At 42.3% G+C, this 23,174-nt stretch overlaps 1 protein-coding gene across 2 annotated transcripts in view; it reads left to right on the forward strand.

The window, feature by feature from the left end:
- The window catches only part of aasdhppt (aminoadipate-semialdehyde dehydrogenase-phosphopantetheinyl transferase), a 60,581-nt gene that overhangs the window by 12,283 nt on the left and 25,124 nt on the right, over positions 1–23,174 (forward strand). For both annotated transcript variants that reach the window (XM_063054096.1, XM_063054097.1), the window contains exon 3: positions 21,952–22,073. In XM_063054096.1, coding sequence (XP_062910166.1) covers positions 21,952–22,073 — 122 coding nt within the window. The remainder of the gene's footprint in view (positions 1–21,951; positions 22,074–23,174) is intronic.

Consider the following 23,174-nt stretch of genomic DNA (forward strand, 5'->3'; position numbering starts at 1 on the left):
CTTATCTGAATGGAAAACTATTTACTATTCTTTGGCCCAATAACTTAGCTGATCAATATCCTCCTGTAATTTTTGAAAACCCATCTACAATACCATGCAAACAACAGGAATTCTGCAGATGCTGGAAATTCAAGCAACACACCTCAAAGTTACTGGTGAACGCAGCAGGCCAGGCAGCATCTCTAGGAAGAGGTACAGTCGACCTTTCAGGCCGAGACCCTTCGTCAGGACTAACTGAAGGAAGAGCTAGTAAGAGATTTGAAAGTGGGAGGGGGAGATCCAAAATGATAGGAGAAGACAGAAGGGGGAGGGACAGAGCCAAGAGCTGGACAGGTGATTGGCAAAGGGGATATGAGAGGATCATTGGCCCATGATCCTCTCATATCCCCTTTGCCAATCACCTGTCCAGCTCTTGGCTCCGTCCCTCCCCCTTCTGTCTTCTCCTATCATTTTGGATCTCCCCCTCCCACTTTCAAATCTCTTACTAGCTCTTCCTTCAGTTAGTCCTGACGAAGGGTCTCGGCCTGAAAGGTCGACTGTACCTCTTCCTAGAGATGCTGCCTGGCCTGCTGCGTTCACCAGCAACTTTGATGTGTTACAATACCATGCATTTTAGTATCATTCACAAACTTACTAGCCATGTTTTGTACACACCTCCACATGGTTTGTATAAATAATGAACAACTAAGGTCCCAGCACTGACCCTTGTGGTCAAGCCGCCCAGACCTTTGATAATCACTCTCTGCATTCTACCAACAAGCCATTATAAATCCAATTAGCTATCACTCTTTCGATTCCATGCAATGTAGACATCAGACTAGCCTGAAGGTGAATAATAATTGAGGGTAGCACAGTACACATGTACACAGCAATTTGCTTAAAGTTTTTAACAAGGTCTGTCAGGGAAGGCTGATTCAAAAGATTAAGTCCATGGATTCAAAACTGTCTTGCCTATGGAAGACAGGCTAGTGGTGAAGAGGTGTTATTCTGACTGGGGGGTGGGGTGGGGGGGATCTGTAACCAGTTATTTTTCTGCAAAGATGAGTGCCAGGACATCTTGATAAATGATTTGAGTGGAGTTCTTTTTGCTGCATTACGGGAATGTTGTGGCAGCCATCGAAGTTCTGACAAAAGGTTCCCCAGGATGTGGGCTGGATTAGAGGGCATTAGCTAGTGGGAGAAGTTAGACAAATTGTTTGTTTCTCTTGGAGCACTGGAGGCTGAGGGGCAACCTATTGGGTAGATAGTCTTTTTTTCCTGGGGTGGAAATCTCAGAAATACTGGAGAACGTAGCTTTAAGATGAGAGGGAGAAAGTTCAAAGAAGATTTAAGCAAGTTTTTTTTAACACAGTGGTAGATGCCTGAAATATACTGCGAAAGGAAGTAGTGCAGGCTGATTTGATAGCAACGTTTAAGTGGTATTTGGGTAAGACCATGAACAAGCAAGGCATGGAGTGATTTTAGATCACCTGCAACCGAATGGGATTAGTTTGGATCGGCATCATTGTTGGCACAAGCATTGAGCTGGAGGGTCTGTTCCTGTGTTGTACTGTTCTATAGTCTGTTTTATATTTTATGTATTATAAAACTTTTATATTTTGTGTAGTTTACTTGTAGCTTGGTGTAAAGAGTAATGCAAAAGGAAGAAGAAAATTGCTTGAAAGTAGCATCATGCATTCAATTAAATGAAATTTGAATCTTAAAAGATTGTTATCATTGCCATTAAAATTTTAAAATATTCCCTCAGTAATTATGAACAGATTCCACAAGGTGGTGCTTCTGAGCTATAGTTACGTTTGGGCCCAAAAAGTGCAGAATACAGTAATAGGTAAAGTTTGCCAGTTTGCAGAACAGGGTTCTTTTACTATGTAGTTTATACAGTGAAGTAAAACAAAATTGAAATGCATAAAAACAAACTGGTTTAATTTGAGAGATCTGACAATTGACAATTCTAATTGGTGCACAGCAGCAACCAACAAAGTTGCTAGAATGTTAAATGATGTATCCAAAGCAATGGACGGAAGATCTGAGACAGGTGCAAATAAAATGTAGGGTGATCCGACCTTACTTCGGCAATGGTGTCTAATTCTGGTTGTTGAGGAAAAAACAACCAGTGAGGCATTCAAGCACAGGACATAGTGATGAGTAGACCAAAGCTGATCTCTTGTACTAAAGGAATATAGTGGAGCTGTTGAGTGCTTTTAAATAATGAACATGGCAAGATTTTTTTAAGCTATTAAGCTTTAATTGCACTTTGCCAATAATAGAATACAGGTTTCCCCCGCCATCCGAAGGTAGAGCGTTCCTATGAGCCGGAATGTCGTAAAGCGAAGAAGCAATTACCATTTATTTATATGGGAAAATTTTATGAGCGTTCGCAGACCCAAAAATAACCTACCAAATCATGCCAAATACAACACATAAAACCTAAAATAACAGTAACATATAGTAAAAGCAGGAATGATATGATAAATACACAGTCTATATAAGGTAGAAATACTTCTCCACAATCACTGCCTGCACTGTTCTCCGTAGTGGAAATCTCACGCAAGTGCTCGCAGCAGAAAATCTCACGCAAGCGCTGTTGGCAAAAACACTCTCTCCAGTAACCTTTAAGCTATGAAGCTGCCAAATCATACCAAATAACACGTAAAAATACACAGCCTATATAAAGTAAAAATAATGTATGTACAGTGTAGTATCACTTACCGGAATTGGGACAGCCCCGAGCACACCGATGGTGTGTTAGGCTGAGTCGTCGCAGGTTGGGGTGGTACAGTGGCCCCCATCCTCCAGGCCGCTGACTGATACATTGCCGCGAAGCATGCAGGGGTACAGCGGTAGCGGGGAGGCACACAGCACATCTTTAAGAAAAAAGCCGAAATAAACGTGCTAATTAATTAGGTGTCGCCCGGCACGTAATTGGCAGCCCAGATCAGAGGCAATTGCCGATTGCGTCGCCTCTGATCTGGGCCGACAATTACATGTCGAGCGGCACCTAATTAATTAGCATCTTTATTTTGGCTTTCTTCCTAAAGATGTGCTGTGTGCCTCCCAGCTACCGCTGCATCGGTATCTGTCCGCGGCTTGGGTGTTGGGGTGATGGGACACTGGGGTCTCATCTCATCGTCGTCTGTTTCCATTAGGGCAGGCAGCTCATCTTCTCCTATGACTGCCTGCCTCGATGTCAAAGGTCGAGGTTCGTTGTCTGCTGTGGCTGATGTGGAAGGCTTGCTTGACTGCTGAGCCTCGCGCACTTTTCTATCATACAGTTCTTTGTAAGCACTCAAACCATCTTGCAAATACCCCCTAAACCGACGTCTCCTTTCAAAATTAAAGTCGTACTTTATCATTGCAGCGAAAATCTCATGCAGTTGCTTCACGTTCAGTTCGCTACTGCATTCGGTTTTGATTGTTATCCTTTCTTCTTCCAATTGCATCAGCTCTTCATCTATCAGTACTTGGTCATGGGATGCCAAAACTTCTTCAACATCATCTTCATCAACTTCCACAAGCCAAACTCACTTTGACCTTACTTTGTTCACCACGATCGAAACGCTTAATTATGTCTAGTTTTACGCTAAGTGCAGCACCCTTACGAGCTCTTTCAGGCTTTTCCGATACCTTAGAACTCATCTTGCTGACGCCTGCTCTCAGGCACGTGTTTATGTGCAATGCCGGCTAGAATGCCGTTCCGAATCCGGGGGAGCGGCTGCTCGGGGCACGTGCTGATTTTTATCGCACGCTGCTTTTTTTTTCGTAACAGTGAAAGCATCTTCTGAAAGTGAAAACAGGGAACTAATGTAGGTCTTTCGTAATAGTGAGGTTTCGTAAAGTGAACGTTGGAAAAGCGGGGAACACCTGTACCAAGATTTTGAATGGTTTATTGGAATTTTTTTCAGTGTGGTTGAATCCCACTTGAGGCCTTCTCTCAATTTCTGTTGCATCTTGCAGTCAGTCCTGAAACATCAGCTCTCAAGTAATTCATTTTCAACCTCCTCTGCATCACAAATTTCCTTTGCTCATTCATTGTGCCGATTATTAGCAACACACCCAAAACACTGGAAGAACTCGGCAGGCCAAGCAGCATGTATGGAGAAAAAGTAAACAGTTGACATTTCAGGCTGAGCCCTTTCATCGGGGCGGTTTGCTCTTTTCCATAGACGCTTCTTGGGCTGCTGAGTTCCTCCAGCACTTTTTGTGTGTATTGCTTTGCCTTTCTGGCCTCTGCAGATTTTCTTGTTTGTGATGCCAGTTATTTAGATTGGTTATACTCAATTTACCAAGGGAAGAGGAATAACAATTCTGGTAAATGAGCAAGGTGAATCCGGTCCACGCCACATTTGACTTTACTTTGTACTTCAATTGTGCTGACAGATGGGGAGCAAGATTGGCTGAACAATCAGATAAAGTTTCAAGATAATTCAAAAAGTCCAAGTCATAGGAGCTGGCTGTAGATCGAAGCAACAGCTGCAGAATCAAGTAGTGAGTTCACATGCTCAAGGCTACTGTTTTTTTGTTATATCTTTACAAGCAGGCTATCCTATTGTATCATTACCTTTCAGGACCTTGGTTTTACACCAGGTCTTTTCTTCATGTCCTTTGGTTGGAATTGAATGTATTTCAGATACTTCATGCACAACATGCACATTGACATTCAACAATTTTGTCATTTATCGTATCATTACTTTGGAGCAAGTTAATTGCTCAATTTAAGATTATGGTACCAATCTGATACCCTTGAGGGAAGAACCTATCATAACAATATTACCATCTCACAAGTGAAAAGGACATTGTATAAAATTCAGTCAGGTCTAGTAGAGTCTCTTTTTCCATTGGTAAGTTGAAGGCCACAGTGACTAAGCCCTATTTTGAATCTGATCCATGGTTATTCTTGGAAGGCCTAAATCAGATGTTTTCACTCTGTTCACTTGACTGTTGGTCTTCGGAGTTATTTATCAGAGATGGTAATGTAAAGTCAGGTATAAATAGTATTCAACATGTGATTGGTTGATGGGTTGGATTTGTAAAATCTGTGTTAAAATGTGTTAGTATGAGGATATGAGAGCCCACGTGGCTGAAGTTTCTAGGATAGTTCACAAGGTGCAGGATAAATATGTCCCACAGAGGAAGAAGTTCCCAAATGGCAGGGGTAGACAACTATGGCTGAAAAAGGAAGTCGAGGACTGCATAAAAGCCAAGGAAAGGGCATATAAGGTAGCAAAAGTGAGTGGGAAGTTGGATGATTGTTTTAAAACCCAACAGAAGGCAACTAAGAAGATATTAGAAGGGAAAAGATGAAATATGAAGGCAAACTAGCCAACAAAATAAAGCAGGATACCAAAAGTTTTTTTTAGTTATACAAAGAGTAAAACGGAGGTGAGAGTTGATATTGGACAACTGAAAAGTGATGCTGGTGAAGTAGTAATGGGGGATAAAGAAATTGCAGATGAATTTAATGGGTACTTTACATCAGTCTTCACTGTTGAAGAAACTAGCAGTGTGCTAGAGGTCATTGAGTGTTTGGAAGCAGGAGTGAGTACCATTGCTATTGGAAAGGTAAAAGTGCTAGGCAAGCTGAAAGGTCTTAAGGTGGATAAGTCACCTGGACCAGGTGGACTACATCCCAGAGTCCTGAGAGAGGTTGCTGAAGAGATAATGTATGCATTGGTCATGAATCACTTGATTCTGGCATGGTCCTGGAAGACTGGAAGATTGCAAATGTCACTCACTCTTTAAGAAGAGAAGAAGGCAAAAGAAAGGAAAATTATAGGCAAGTTAACCTAATTTCGGTGGTTGGGAAAGTGTTGGAGTCTATTATTAAGGATGGGGTTTTGGGGTACTTGGAGACTAATGATAAAATAAGTCAAAGTCAGCATGATTTCTGTAAAGGGAGATCTTGCCTGACAAATCTATTAAAGTGCTTCAAGGACGTAACAAGCAGGGTGGACAAAGGAGAGGCAGTGGATGTCATTTACTTGGATTATCAGAAGACATTTGACAAGGTGCCACACATGAGACTGCTTAACGACATGAAATGCTATGGTATTACAAGAAAGATACTGGCATGGATAGAGGAATGGCTGACAGGCAGGAGACAGTGAGTGGAAATAAAAGGGGCCTTTGCTTGTTGCTTGCCAGTGATTAGTGATCACTGGGTCAGTATTGGGACCGCTACTTTTCGCATTGTTTGTCAGTGATTTGGATAATGAAATTGATGGCTTTGTGGCAGCATTTGTGGATGATACGAAGATAGGTGGAGGGGTAGGTAGTGCTGAGGAAGCAAGATGATTGCAGCAGGACCTGGACAAATTGGAAGAATGGGCAAAATAAGTGGCGGATGGAATACAGTGTTGGGAAATGTATAATAATGTGTTTTGGTAGAAGGAGCAATAGTGCAGACTACTATCTAAGTGGGGAGAAGGTTCAAAGGTTAGAGGTGCAGAGGGACTTGGGAATCCTCGTGCAAGACTCCGGGAAGGTTAATTTACAGGTTGAGTCTGTGGTAGTCATAGACATACTTTATTGATCCCGGGGGAAATTGGTTTTATATTGGTTTAATAAATAGTAATAGAACCATAAGTAGTTAAATAGTAATATGTAAATTATGCCAGTAAATTATGAAATAAGTCCAGGAGCAGCCTATTGGTTCAGGGTGTCTGACCCCGCCAAGGGAGAAGTTGTAAAGTTTGATGGCCACAGGCAGGAATGACTTCCTATGACACTCTGTGCTGCATCTCGGTGGAATGAGTCTCTGGCTGAATGTATTCCTGTGCCCACCCAGTGCATTTTGTAGTGGATGGGAGACATTGACCAAGATGGCATGCAACTTAGACAACATCCTCTTTTCAGACACCACCGTCAGAGAGTCCAGTTCCATCCCCACAACATCACTGGCCTTACGAATGAGTTTGTTGATTCTGTTGGTGTCTGCTACCCTCAGCCTGCTGCCCCAGCACACAACAGCAAACATGATAGCACTGGCCACCACAGACTCGTAGAACATCCTCAGCATCGTCCGGCAGATGTTAAAGGACCTCAGTCTCCTCAGGAAATAGAGACGGCTCTGACCCTTCTTGTAGACAGCCTCAGTGTTCTTTGACCAGTCCAGTTTATTGTCAATTCGTATCCCCAGGTATTTGTAATCCTCCACCATGTCCACACTGACCCCCTGGATGGAAACAGGGGTCATCGGTACCTTAGCTCTCCTCAGGTCTACCACCAGCTCCTTAGTCTTTTTCACATTAAGCTGCAGATAATTCTGCTCACACCATGTGACAAAGTTTCCTACCGTAGCCTTGTACTCAGCCTCATCTCCCTTGCTGATGCATCCAGCTATGGCAGAGTCATCCAAAAATTTCTGAAGATGACAAGACTCTGTGCAGTAGTTGAAGTCCGAGGTATAAGTGGTGAAGAGAAAGGGAGACAAGACAGTCCCCTGTGGAGCCCCAGTGCTGCTGATCACTCTGTCAGACACACAGTGTTGCAAGCACACGTACTGTGGTCTGCCAGTCAGGTAATCAAGAATCCATGATACCAGGGAAGCATCCACCTGCATCGCTGTCAGCTTCTTCCCCAGCAGAGCAGGGCGGATGGTGTTGAACGCACTGGAGAAGTCAAAAAACATGACCCTCACAGTGTTCGCTGGCTTGTCCAGGTGGGCGTAGACACGGTTCAGCAGGTAGACGATGGCATCCTCAACTCCTAGTCGGGGCTGGTAGGCGAACTGGAGGGGATCTAAGTGTGGCCTGGCCATAGGCCGGAGCAGCTCCAGAACAAGTCTGTCCAGGGTCTTCATGATGTGGGAGGTCAGTGCCACCGGTCTGTAGTCATTGAGGCCGCTGGGGCGCGGCGTCTTCGGCACAGGGACAAGGCAGGACGTCTTCCACAGCACAGGAACCCTCCGGAGCCTCAGGCTCAGGTTGAATACATGGCGAAGTACTCCACATAGCTGAGGGGCACAGGCTTTGAGCACCCTGGTACTGACACCATCCAGTCCTGCAGCCTTGCTTGGGTTGAGACGTTTCAGCTGTCTTCTCACCTGTTCAGCTGCGAAGCCCACCATGGTGGTTTCATGTGGGGAAGGGGTATAGTCATGAGAGCAGGGTGGGGGACTGTGAGGAGGGGTAGGAGGGGAGAGTGGAATATGTGTTGGTTGGGGGCCGACAACAGATGGCTCATGTGGGGGATGGGCAGGGGTCACAATGTCAAATCTGTTAAAGAACAGGTTAAGTTCGTTGGCTCTGTCCACACTGCCTTCAGCTCCTCTATTGCTAGTTTGCCGGAACCCAGTGATGGTCCTCATCCCCCTCTAGACCTCTCTCATGTTATTCTGCTGGAGTTTCCACTCGAGCTTCCTCCTGAACCTGTCTTTAGCCTCCCTGATCCTGGCTTTCAGGTCCCTCTGTATTGCCCTCAGCTCCTCCCTATTTCCATCTTTAAACGCCCTCTTTTTAGCATTCAGGATGTCCTTGATGTCCTTTGTCACCCATGGCTTGTTATTTGAATAACAAAGGACAGTTCTTGTCGGAACATTGCAGTCCACACAGAAGTTGATATAATCAGTGATGCACTCTGTGAGCCCATCAATATCCTCTCCATGTGGCTCACAGAGTGCCTGCCAGTCTGTCACCTCATAACAATCCTGGAGCGCCTCATAAGCCTCCTCCGACCATTTTCTCACTGTCCTCGAGGTTGCAGGTTTACTCTTCACCAGAGGCACGTAGCAGGGTTTTAGATGCACCAGGTTGTGATCTGACCTTCCCAGTGGGGAGAGGGGAGAGGAGCTGTATGCATCCTTAACGTTAGCGTACATCAAATCCAGAGTCCTCTCCCCTCTGGTTGTACAGCTCACATACTGCATGAAGTTGGGCAGTGTTCTAGCCATGGTAACCTGGTTGAAGTTACCCAAGATGGTAATGACGGCACTCGGGTGTTGGGTTTGTAATCTGGCTATGACGGTGTAAATGATGTTACACGCCGACGTCGGGTTGGCAGAGGGAGGGATGTACACAACAACCACAATTGCATGCGAGATTTCCCTTGGCAAATAATATGGCCGGAGTCCAACAGCAAAAAGATCAATATCCGGGCTACAGACACGTTCCTTGATCGTATAATATGCCCAGGATTGCCCCATCTGTTATTTACCAGAACCGCCAGCCCCCCTCCTTTACGCTTACCGGTCTCAGTGCAATTCTGGTCAGCTCGAACGGTCTGGAAGCCCTCTATGGAAACGCTTTGATCGGGTATGTCCTCGTGCAGCCACGTCTCAGTAAAGCACATGACACTGCTCTCCCGAAATGTTCTCTGACTCCTGACAAGCGCAGTCAGTTCGTCCATTTTATTCCCCAGTGATCTCACATTTCCCATGATGAGAGAGGGGAGACACGGCTTATAACTTCTCCATAAGCCTCTGTTGTCTCGACCCAGTCCTCTTCCCTCGCCTTTTCGATCCCCCTCTGCATCCTCTGTGTTTTCTCCAGATTTCAGCCGGGATGTCCGCTGCTCTGTTCGCTAAGCCGGCCGGCATGAGCACAATCAATTGGTCCCTGGAATAAACAATGCGGCCATCCTGCTGCCACACTAATAAGACGTCCAAACGTAACTAACTCCAGCGCTAAAAAAACAAGTAAAATTCTCTCCACCAGCATGTTAGAGAGGGTGCAGCTTCAACGTGTTACCATGAGAAAAAAAACAAATAACTAAGTTAAAAAGTTTAAAAGTAAGACTCTACGGAGCGACTGTAACAGGCTGCATGCACGACCGGCGCATGCGCGGTAAAGAAGGCAAATGCAATGTTGGCATTTATTTCAAGGGGTATAGAATATAAAACCAAGGAGATAATGCTAAACCTTTATAAGACAATAGTCAGGCAGCGCTTGGAGTGTTCTCAACAGTTTTGGGCCCCATATCTCAAAGGATGTGTCGTCACTGGAGACAGTCCAGAGGAGGTTCATGAGGATGATTCTGGGAATGAAGGGATTAACATATGAGGAGCATTTGGTAGCTTTGGGCCTGTACTCACTGGAGTTTAGAAGAATGCAGGCGGGGGGGCGGTCTCATTGAACCCTACCAAAGGCCGTTTGAGGATGAGGGGTGACCTGATAGAGGTGTACAAGATAATGAGAGGCATTGATCATGTGGATAGTCAGAACCTTTTCCCCAGGGCTGAAATGGCTCGCACGAGAGGGCATAGTTTTAAGGTGCTTGGAAGTAGGTACAGAGGAGATGTCGGGGTAAGTTTTTTACGCAGAGAGTGGTAAGTGCGTGGAATGGGCTGCCAGCGACGGTGGTGGAGGTGGAAACGATAGAGTCTTTTAAGAAACTCCTGGATGGCTACGTGGAGCTTAGAAAAGTAGAGGGCTATGGGTAAAGCCTAGGTAGTTCTAAGGTAGGGCACAGCTTTTTGGGCTGAAAGGCCTGTATTGTGCTGTAGGTTTTCTATGTTTCTATGAATGTTGGAAGGACTAGATAGGGTGGATGTGGCGAGGATGTTTCCTGTGGTGGAGGTATACAGAACTAGAGGGCACAGCCTCAGAATTGAGGGGTAACCTTTTAGAACAGAGATGATGAGGATTTGTTTTTAGCCAGAGAATAGTAAATCTGTGGAATGCTCTGCCACAGTCTGCAGTGGAGACCAAGTCCTTGGGTATATTTAAAGTGGAAGTTTATTGTTTCCTGATTGGTCAGAGCAACAGAATATGGCAAGAAGGCAGGTGTTTGAGGTTGAATGGGATCTGGGATCAGCCATGATGGAATGGTAGAACAGACTTGATGGGCTGAATGGCCTAATACTGCTACTGTATCTTATGGATATTTTCTTAAGAAAGGATGAAAATGATCCTTTGATCCATCTCATCTGTGTCAGCTAACATGCCCATTTAAACAAATAACATTTGCCCAGTTTTGACCCATACCCCTCTCAACCTTTCATATCCATTTACCTGTCCAAATAGATGTTAAATGTTGTTATTATACCTGCCTTAACCACTTCCATTGGCAGCTTGTTCCATAAGCTATATGGACCACCTTCTGTGTGGAAAATGTTGTCTCTCAGGTTCTTATTAATGTTCCTCCCTCTTACTTTATTCAGATGTTTACCTTGTCTTAGAGGAATATGTGCATGTATTCCTCAAAAATACCCGCAGGTCGTTCAGTAGCTTGGTGCACAGTTGTGGGCAAAACAGTGTTGGTGTCAAGCTATTCTTCCAAAGAATATTTTATGCTGGTCAGTAAGTACATTGTTAGCTACTTGGAGGGCAATAAATCTTAGTGAGGTTTAATTGCAGGATGTAGTAATTTATTCAGTTCTTTATTGCCTGACTGAGTTATAGACAGCAGAGCTTCAGTCAAACCGTTTCTTATTAGAATATACTGAAGCTGATGCAATCATGGAAGGCAGCTTCAATTAATCTGCAGAATAAATCAGGATCCTGATTAAACAGCGTGAACTGAAATTGGTCCAAAAGTGACACGTCTGTTTTAAAGTTGAATTGTGGATTGAATTCTACAATATTTCCTCTGAAGTGGCATTTCAAATATGTAGATAACTGAAATAAAAATATAACTGATTTTTTTCTTCTTGCAGACTTTTCTTCATGTGGTACTTTTTGAGGTACCATGGGGGCCTCACAACTGAAGTATCTTTGAAAAGTAATGACTGATAGAATGTGAGAAAGCAAAGCAGATAGCTCACAATTAGCATTGTTCCATGTGACATCAAGGGAGAGGAAAACCACTTTTGGTGCAGATGGTTGAGAAGTGACACACTGTATAAACCCTTCTGCTCCCCATTTTGAGCCTTTAAGAGTCCAATGTCAAATGGGTCTGATACTTCTTATCTTAATTTCCAATTATCTCAATGCCACACAAAAATCTACTATTGTTCAACGCAAAACTGGTGCTTTCATTCAGTCTGTAGAAATTTCTGGTATGGTGAATAGTTCACTTAACAGTGAATATGTAATAGCGATTATGTGGCATCAAACATGCAGAAAGAGAAGTAAGAATCTGCTCCACCGTTCTTTATGATGATGGCTGGTCCATACTGTATATGGTCTCCAAACTACTTTTCTCTCGACTCCATTTTAATTCAAATTCCTGCCACCCACTAGGCATTCTATTCATCAAGAGCAAGGAGGAGGCAACATTTGTGTGGAGGCAGATGTTTTGAGGATGGTCCAAAATGAGTATTTTTCTTTGTAATTTACTAAGCAGAAGGATGTGGAAGATAGTGGGATCAGTGTGAAGTGTGCTAATATGCTTGGGCATTTTGAGATAAAGGGGATAGTGTAGGATGTTAAAGTGGATTAGTCCTTCAAGCCTGAGGGTATATACCCCAGGTTATTGAGAGGTATGAGATTTACTGAGACTTTACTAAGATAATTTTGTCCCTCTAGCCACATATGAGGTCCCAGAGGACTGGTGAGTAGTCAATGTGGTTGCATTGTTCAAGAGGAGAAATTGGGATAACCCTGGAAATTATAGACCAATGAGTTTCATATCAGTGGTAGGAAAGCTTTTGGAGAGGATTTGTGAAGATAGGATTTAATTAGGGACAGTCAGCATGGCTTTGTGCAGAGGATATTTTACTAACAAGTTTTTTTAGGAGGTGATTAATGAAGGTAAGTTTGAGAATGTTGTCTGCATGGGCTTTGGTAAAGCATTTGACAGGGTCCCCCATGGAAGGCTTATGTAGAAGATTAAGATGCAAGGGATGCAGAAATAGCTTTCTCATTGAAGACAAAGGGTAGCGGTTGATAAGATTTATTGTGGCTAGAGATAAGTGATTAGTAGTGTTCTGCAGGGATGCTATTCGGACCTTTGCCTTTGTGTGTGTGTATATGTGTGTGTGTGTATGTATGTGTGTGTGTGTGTGTATATATATATATATAAAAAATATGTATGTGTATATATGTATGTATGTAGAGACAGACAGACAGACCGACCCCCCCCCACCCCCGTAAGTATCTAATCACAAATCATGTGGCAGCAACTCAATGTATAAAAGCATGCAGGCATGGTCAAGAGCTTGAGTGGTTCAGGACAGACATCAGAATGGGGAAGAAATGTGTGACAGGGTCAGCATCTTTAAATTCCTCAGTATTATCGTTTCAGAGGATCTGTCCTGGGTCTATCACTTAGTGCTATTATGAAAAAATATGACATTGTCTCTACTTAAAAGTTTGTGCAGATTTGGCATGTTAGCTAAAATTTTGACAAACTTTTATAGATGTGAGGTGGAGAGTATATTGACTGGTTGCATCACAGCCTGGCATGTGCCAATGCCCTTGAACAGAAAAGCCTGCAAGAAGTTGTGGATACAACCGGGTCCATCACGAGCAAAGCTCTCCTCAGCACTGAGCACATCTGCAAGGAGTTCTGTCACAGGAAAGCAGCATTCATCATCGAGGACCTCACCATCCAGGCCATGCTCTCTGCTCAGGATGAAGGTACAGGAGCCTCAGGACCCACATCACCAGGTTCAGAAATAGTCATTACCCCTCCGCTATCCAGGCACTTGAACCAGAGGGGATAACTTCACTCAAATTTACTCACCCCATCATTGAACTGTTCCCACAATCTATGGACTCTCTATCTAATGTTCTCTATTTGTTATTTTTTTTTATTATTATTTCACTTTTTTTCATTTTGTATTTGCAGAGTTTGTTGTCTTTACACATTGATTGTCTGCCCTGTGGGATGCTGTCTTTCATTCTATTGTGTTTCTTGTATTTACTGTGAATGCCCACAAGAAAATGAATCACAGAGTTATATATGGTGACGTATGTATTTTGATAATAAATTTACTTTGAACTTTGATCTAAGTGACTTTGACCATGGAATAATTGTTGGTGCCATACAGGGTTGTTTGAGTATCTCAGAAACTGCTGATCTCCTGGGAATTTCACGCAATAGTCTCTAGAGTTTACAGAGAATTGCGCAAAAAAAACGAAAACCAGTGAGTGATAGTTCTGTGAGCAAAAACTCATTGTTGGTGAATGGTCAGAGGAGAGTAGCCAGATTAACTCAAGCTGACAGGAAGGCAACAGCAACTCAAATAACAATTGGTTACAGCAGTAGTGTGCAGAAGAGCTTCTCTGAATGCGTAACACATTGAACCTCGAAGTGGATGGGCTACGGCAGCGTAAGACCACGAACATAATCAGTGGCCACTGAGTGTAGAACATATGCAGATATGGGCAGAGAAATGGCAGATGGAGCTTAATCCAGCCAAGTGTGAAGTGATGCACTGTAAGGGGACAGTACACAAGAATGTTAACAGTGCTGACATACAAAGGTATTTGGGGTCCCAGTCCATATCTCACTGAAAGATACTGCACAGTAGATGGGGTGTAAAAATGCGTATGACATGCTTGCCATTATCAGTAGAGGTTCTGAGGTTGAGCTGGGAAGTTTTGTTGCCCCTTTATCAGATTAATGTTAGGCTGTATCTAGAGTATTGAATTCAATTTGATTAAATTTCAGTCACCCTATTATAGGAAAAATGTCAAGGATTTGGAGAGGGTGCAGATGAGATTTGTGAGATATTGCCTGGATTAGAGGAGAGGCTGAGCAAACTCGGTTGTTTTTTCTGCGCAGTGAAGGCAGAGGGCTGGTCTGGTAGAAGTTATAAGATTGAGAGGTATCTGTACGTAATGAAGTGGCCCCTGAGTGTATGTTCATGGTCCTTTGCTGCAATCCATCTGCCTTGGGGTTCGGTGTGGTGTCCACTCAGATGCTGTCCTGTACACTGCTGTTATTTAAGTTACTGTCGCCCTCCTGTCAGCTTGAACCAGTCTGGCCATTCTCCTCTGACTGCTTTCATTAACAAGGCATTTTTGCCCAGGGAACTGTCTCTCACCGAATGTTTTTTTGTTGCTTGTTTTGTGCACCATTCTCCGTTAACTCCTGAAGCTGTTGTACTTGAAAATCCCAGATCAGTTTGAGATATTCAAACCTACCTGTCTGGCACCAACAATAATTCCACAGCAACGTCACTTATGTCACATTTCTTCCCCGTTCTGATATTTGATCTGAACGACAACTGAAACTCTTGAACACGTCTGCATCCTTTTATGTGTTGAGTTGCTGCCACGTGATTGGCTGATGAATGTGCAGAGAATGAAGGGATATAATTAGTTCAGCACAGTATCGTACCCTGAAGGGCTGCACTGTCCTGTGTCCTGTCTCCTCCACATTTTCTTTAGTAAGGGCATTAAAGGTTATGGGGTGAAGGCAGCAGAATCGGGTCGTGGGAAAATAAATCAGTAGGACTGAATGGTGGAGCAGGGCAGTAGGCTGAATGGCCTAATTCTGCTTCTACGTCTAATGGTCCACCTAAAATAACTGAACATGTAGATCTATGGCCTAGACAGTTCTAGAGTTATGACCCTCAGAAGTCATAACTCAATGCAAATTTAGAATTTAAATAGCAAAAGGTGGCAGCATGCTGTTTTGCAGAGGTTTGGGAGTGCTGGTGTCTGAACTGTAAGATGTTAGTTTGCAACAGTCAAGAAAGCAAGTGGAATGTTGGTTGGCCTTCGTTGCCAGAGGGATTGCATTTTAGAGCAGGAAGGCTATGCTGCACCTGGAGTACTTTATGCAGCTCTGATCTTGAGAAAAAATATGCAGTGAATGCTAGTTAATTGGGACACATTGGGATCAGTGGATTTTGGCTCAATTAAGTGGCTATCCCAATATGCCAAAGTTTCACAGAAATAGTTTAAAAGATGTACAAAAAAAAAACAAATTATATACTTGACATTCAGAACATATTGGAAACTACCAATACTACAGTACTATAAAACTATTCATTTCAAGTACTACCAATGGAGGAATTCATCCATGTCTTGCTGTTTTGACTGTAAATGAACAAAATCAGCGTAGACACCTTGTGCAGATAATGGACTGCCTTCGTACAATGCTGTTGATAATTGCATCCCCCAAATCTTTATTTTTGTTGTAACATTCAAGATGATTGTTGATACCTTCAACTTTTTCGTAGTCACTAACTTGTAGAAGTAGTGAAATCATTTCATTTTCGCTCCCGGCTGTTTCTGGCATCTCGAAACCGGAATGCTTGAAGCCAGAAGTGCACACATCTGGTGCTGGTTAGAAACTGGCAAAAGTCTCTTGTCCCAATTAAGAGGCATAGTGTCCTAAATAAACAAAGGGAATCCCAACGACTTTCTCCATTAGTTTTTGTACATTAAGAGTTGGCCCAAGTAAACAGCTGTCCCAATTAACCAATGGCACAATTAACGGAATGTACTGTACTGGCTTTGGAGTCAGTACAGAGGAGGATTACCAGGCTGATTCCATAGATGAGGGGTTTGCCCTTTGAATGGAGGTTGAGTTTCCTGACATTGTATTCACTGGAATACAGAAGAACGAAAGGGGATTTTATAGAAACATATAACATTATGAAAGGGATAGATAAGATAGAGGTAGGAAAATTGTTTCCACTGGTAGGTGAGACTAGAACTAGTAGACATAGCATCAAGATTTGGCGGTGCAGGTTTAGAATGGAGATGAGGCGAAACAGTTTTTCACAGAGTAGTGAATCTGTGGAATTCACTGCCCAAGGAATCAGTAGAGGCTACTTCATCAAATATATTTAAGACACAGATTGCTTTTTGCATGTTAGGGCAATTAAGGGTTATGGGGAAAAGGCAGGTAGGTGGAGCTGAGTCTACAGCCAGATCTGCCGTGACCTTATTGAATGGCAGAGCGTGCTCAATGGGCCAGATCGCTTCCTCCTATTTCTTACTTTCTTGTATATCCCACCTTAAATTTGGAGTCCAAGTACTCCAGGTAGGTCTCACCAACATATTGAAAAATTGCATCAAAGTTTCCCTGCTTTCATACTCTGCATTCCTTGCAATAATTGCCAATATTCCATTCGTTTTCCTAATTACCTGTTGTTGTTGCATCTATATGCTAATTTTTATTTTGTTTCATGTGCTAGTATCCCCAGATCCCTTCGTACTACAATGTTTTATCATGTTAATTTAAATAATTTGTTTTTCATTCTTCCACCTATGAATAACTTCACATTTTCTCACAAAATCACTCAATTTGCCAGTTTCTCAACCACTCAACTTTTTTTTCTATCACTTTTGGAGACGCCTTGCAATGTGCTAATGGATCTATCTGCAAATTTGGCTACAGTACAGGTAGTAAATAATTGAAGCCCCAGCATTGATGTCCATAGTACCCCTTCAGTTACAGAATACCAGCTTGAAAGGACCAGTTACTCTGACTGTTTTCTAATAGCCAATTCCTGACAATATACATACTCTCCCAATCCTCTAAATAATTATGATAGGATTCTGGGAACGAATTATTTCCTAAGGTCAAAAATTATTGTAAAAGTAGCAAAGTCACTTAAAGCATAATTATTTGCCAGCAAATGCAACAGCTCGGGGCCATTAATTGCAAAGCTGTTGTCAAAGGTGAACTGCTGCACTATTAACTTCTTAAACACCCCCATCAGCTGCATCATGTGTCACAATACAAAATGAACTTGCCATTTTAAACCAAATCATTTAAAGTGTTTTAAGTTGACAGCTGTTAGCTGTTGTCAGCCAATCCTTTTGGCAGTGACAGATAACTCCTACGAATATAATATTTTATTCTTTTGGATTTGGTTGTTAGGGATTTAAAAAGTGCAGCCTTTTATCAATTCTGCTTTTTTTCCTTTTATCTCCCAATATCAAACTTGCTTTCCCTTCTGTATCAAATGATATTGAATTTAGAATTATAACTTGATTAGACTATTTCATTTTATTTGATGCGTTTCATTTCACACTTACTCAAGCTGCTTTGTTTACAGAAATGCAGAATGTCTATTCATTCAGCTTCCACTTGCCCTATAGGAAGGGGGAAATACAGTTTCCAACTATGAAGCTAACATTCAAGCTTAAACAGCTAACTGAAATTTTGGGGCTGCAATTTATTGAAGATGTGGTACTGTAATTTCTGAAAGTCAAAGTCACTTGAATGTTTCTCTGTTTGCCAATGTCACTTTAGGTAAATACAATTTCTAATAATCCTTAGACATAAAATAGTCACACATTCTTGCAAACCGCTAAATTTGGAATATTTATTGTATATTTTAAGTCAGCAATCTAAAGAGTCATATGTAATATCAGCATGCTGAAATTTTCATTTAAGTGCTTCTACAAATGTGTTCAGATTTTGGTAAACAAACTTTGCAATCAAACAAGCTGCTATTTAATGGTGTAGGCAGTAGATCTACCTCATGAGGTCAGGAACTTGGGTTCAGTCCTGACCTCTGGTGATGTCTCTGTGGAGTGTACATGTTTTAGAAACACAGAAAACCTACAGCACAATACAGGTCCTTCGGCCCACAAAGCTGTGCTGAACATGCCCCTACCTTAGAACTACCTAGGCTTTGTCCATAGCCCTCTATTTTTCAAAGCTCCATGTAGGTGTCCAGGAGTCTCTTAAAAGACCCTATCGTATCCACCTCCACCCTGCTGCTGGCCGCCCATTCCACGCATTCACCACTCCCTGCGTTTTAAAAAAAAATAATAATTTACCCTTGACGTCTCCTCTGTACCTACTTCCAAGCACCTTAAAACTATGCCCTCTCGTGCTAGCCATTTCAGCCCTGGGGAAAAGCCTCTGACTATCCACACGATCAATACTTCTCAATATTTGTACACCTCTATCAGGTCACTTCTCATCCTCCGTTTTCCCTGTGACCATTTGGGTTTGCTCTGTGCAATCTGGTTTCCTCTGACATTCAAACGCCTGTAAGTTGTCCCTGAAGGCAAGTAGTAAAAAAAAAATCTAGTGGGAGTTGTTGGGAACATGAGTATACAATGGGATTAGAATAAGTGGAATCTTAAGGTGGGCATAAACTCAGTAGGGAAAAACACCTGTTTCTGTGCTTTCTAACTGACTAACTAAAGCTCCTCAGAAATCTGCAAGCAATTGGGCTAAATAATTAGACCTAAGAGCTCGAAGTACGTGATTGCAAGAATTGAAAATGTGATTGTCTGTTACTCATCTCCTGCATCTTTGAACAGGTTCATTTTCTGTTCTATTAAGGGATTATTGTGCTTTTTTATGCTTTCAGGCTTTTATTTAATTGCTGTGATGTATTCAAATGGGCATTCTTTATACAGTTTTTGAAATTAATAGTAAATAACTTTAAATGAAGCAAACAACAGGAATTCTGCAGATGCTGGAAATTCAAGCAACACACATCAAAGTTGCTGGTGAACGCAGCAGGCCAGGCAGCATCTCTAGGAAGAGGCGCAGTCGACGTTTCAGGCCGAGACCCTTCGTCAGGACTAACTGAAGGAAGAGTGAGTAAGGGACTTGAAAGTTGGAGGGGGAGGGGGAGGGATGGAGCCAAGAGCTGGACAGGTGATAGGCAAAAGGGATACGAGAGGATCATGGGACAGGAGGTCTGGGAAGAAAGGCGGGGGGGGGGAACCCAGAGGATGTGCAAGGGGCAAATTCAGAGGGACAGAGGGAGAAAAAGGGGAGTGAGAGAAAGAATGTGTGTATAAAAATAAGTAACAGATGGGGTACGGGGGTAGGTGGGGCATTAGTGGAAGCTAGAGAAGTCGATGTTCATGCCATCAGGTTGGAGGCTACCCAGACGGAATATAAGATGTTGTTCCTCCAACCTGAGTGTGGCTTCATCTTCCTCCCTTACCACCATTCAGGGCCCCAAACAGTCCTTCCAGGTGAGATGACACTTCACGTGTGAGTCAGCTGGGGTGATATACTGCGTCCGGTGCTCCCGATGTGGCCTTTTATATATTGGCGAGACCCGACGCAGACTGGGAGACCGCTTTGCTGAACATCTACGCTCTGTCCGCCAGAGAAAGCAGGATCTCCCAGTGGCCACACATTTTAATTCCACATCCCATTGGCATTCTGACATGTCTATCCACGGCCTCCTCTACTGTAAAGATGAAGCCACACTCAGGTTGGAGGAACAACACCTTATATTCCGTCTGGGTAGCCTCCAACCTGATGGCATGAACATCGATTCATGAACTTCTGCTAATGCCCCACCTCCCCCTCGTACCCCATCTGTTACTTATTTTTATACACACATTCTTTCTCTCACTCTCCTTTTTCTCCCTCTGGCCCTCTGAATTTGCCCCTTGCCATCCTCTGGTTCCCCCACCCCCCTGTCTTTCTTCCCGGACCTCCTGTCCCATGATCCTCTCGTATCCCTTTTGCCTATCACCTGTCCAGCTCTTGGCTCCATCCCTCCCCCTCCTGTCTTCTCCTATCATTTTGGATCTCCTCCTCCCCCTCCCACTTTCAAATCTCTTACTAACTCTTCCTTCAGTTAGTCCTGACGAAGGATCTCGGCCTGAAACGTCGACTGCGCCTCTTCCTAGAGATGCTGCCTGGCCTGCTGCGTTCACCAGCAAATTTAAATGAAGCAGATAGGATGTTCTAAATCTTGAGATTTTTTTTCACTCCTTTACTTTCACCTTGGTATGATTTGACTTTAGCATATTAACCTTTAGCCAGTAAGTTCTTTGTACATGATACCAAAAATCATATGTCAGAGTTTTGGGTAGTCAATTTGACAAACTATAAAGCAGTTTGGGATAGTACATGAAGGGTACTTGTAGAAAATGCTAAAATCACTAGCAAATCAATGTCCCTGTTTGGAAGATGAAGTACCTTCAGATTTTATGTTGTTTGTACTTTGATCTTCAGTATAAGATTTCTCTTTAATTTTATCCTTTACATCAAGCCCAGTGAATTGAGTCATTTTCAATCTGCAGATCACTGCTAGTCCATTTAGTAATGTTATATGTTTCCCTCCTGTTCAGCCATCTTGGCTAACGGATATCTGAAAGCTGGTGTCATCAAAACAGGGTTATTTTCTCTTTCAAAACTCTTGTTTGCATCTTGGTATTTTGTGTACATATTGTAGGTGTATACTAAAACATGAAAAAATTGGTGTGGTTTAATATTTTAAAGTTTTCTTTACTCCAGCTTCAGTACCACAAAATACTGATTTGTATGAACAAATAATTATATGGCTTAAAAAGAGAAAAGTGAAGACTTGAAATCCAACTTAAATGATAGAAATCAAAGTTCAAAGTAAATTTATTATCAAAGTACATATATGTTACTATATACAACCCTGAGATTAATTTTCTTGTGGGCATACTCAAAAGATTGATCTTAGAATAATAACCGTAATAGAATCATAGAATAGAACCGCACCAACTTGGACATTCAATTAGAGTGCAGGGGATGACAAACTGCAAATACAAAAAGAAAAATAATAATAAATAAAGCAATAAGTATATAGAGTATGAGGTGAGCCCTTAGATTGTGGGAATATTTCAGCGATGGGGCAAGTGAAGTGGAGTTATACACTAATCATAAGGAAAATTGATTATAATTTTAGAATGGAATTAACTTTTGTTTATGATTTAGCATTAAATGTTGTTATGCTTGCCCGACACCGGCCCCCTAGGCCTGAGTCGACGTAGTAGTAGTTGTTACAGGGAACAAAAACGTAACAGAAAAGTTTGCACAGTAGACATGCTGCAGATACCAGTTACTTTTCACACTGAGGCAATAGAAGGTCATTTACCTGGACCATCCTGCTTTGGCAAAACAGATATCCCATTGACATCCCCAATCTTTCAGACTAATATTTCAGCTCATAGATAAATTCAGTAATCTGTACTGTATAAATGAATTATTCTTTATATCTACCATATTGTGAACTACATAATATAGTAAGAATTTTATGTCATATTGGAATAACATCACACCTTTTAATTCAGCATTAAATGTGCTGCTATGAGGAATGAGAAAGGAAATCAAAAAAGTTCACAGGGGAAAACCATTAAAAGATTCTTTAGGTTGTTTTTGCCTCTGCTAAAAATATGGTGAAATAATTGAAGGATTCTCTTTTGTTAGGTAGCAGCTCTGTTGCAGAGTTTTTCCGAATTATGAATAGACAGTTCACAGTTCACGAATGGAATACCATCAATATGGCAGGTGATGAATGGTCACAACTGGACATGTTTCACAGATACTGGGTATGTTTCATTTAAGTAACAAAATAGCCAATTTCAACACAAATAGCTGAAAATATGTTTCCAAGTTTTGCAATGATGATACAATATACAGTACTGTGCAAAAGACTTGGGCACTCTAGATTTTTTATAATAATTTTGTTTTGGATGTTTATTTTCATCTTCTGCATTAGTGTGTCAATAGAAAAGTGCAAATTTTAAATTCTCAAACATTCATTTTTTGAATAATACGTTAATAATGATACGGGGAAATTTTTGTATTTTGTTAAAGTAGCACATTAAGTAATAGACCACTTTTCAAATTAAAAACTTGATAACCTTGTTATACAGCCCAGTGCACAACTAAACAAAGATGGCGAACAGGTGCTAATGATCAATGACAAAACAAGTTGAATGAACTGAACTGATTAACTGAAACAAGTGTAGAAGGAATCAGCAGTGTGAAGGACAACCTAATTAAAATGTGAGGGTGTGGTAGATTTGACAGTTTAGCCTTCAAATCATCAGATCTTACACCTGCGCAAGAGTGAGCAAATGGAAATGAGAGGACATACAGGAGCAAGATTACCAGCTAGTTGAGTGATGTCGCAGCAACAACCTTGAGCTCAGTGTCAGTAAGACGAAAGAGCTGATTGTGAACCAGGAAGGGTAAGACGAGGGAACACAAACCAATCCTCATAGAGGGATCAGAAGTGGAGAGAGCAAGCAGTTGCAAGTTCCTGGGTGTCAAAATCTCAGAGGATCTAACTTGGTCTCAACATATCGATACAGCTAAAAGGAAGGCAAGGTAGTGGCTATATTTCATTAGGGGTTTGAGGAAATTTAGTTTGTCACCTAAAAGAAACCTCAAACTATAGCTGTACTGTGGAGAGTATTCTGACAGGCTGCATCACTGTCCGGTATGGGGCGGGGGGGGGGGGGGGCTACTGCACAGGACCGAAAGAAGCTACAAAAATTATTAAATTAGTCAGCTCCATCTTCAGTACTAGCCTCTGTTGTACCCAAGACATCTTCAAGGAGCAGTGACTCAAAAAGGTGGCATCCATTATTAAAGACCTCCATCACCAAAGACATGCCCTCTTCTCACTGTTACCATCAGGAAGG

This window comes from Mobula hypostoma, chromosome 7 (genome assembly GCF_963921235.1).
Source record: "Mobula hypostoma chromosome 7, sMobHyp1.1, whole genome shotgun sequence".
Lineage (NCBI taxonomy): Eukaryota > Metazoa > Chordata > Chondrichthyes > Myliobatiformes > Myliobatidae > Mobula > Mobula hypostoma.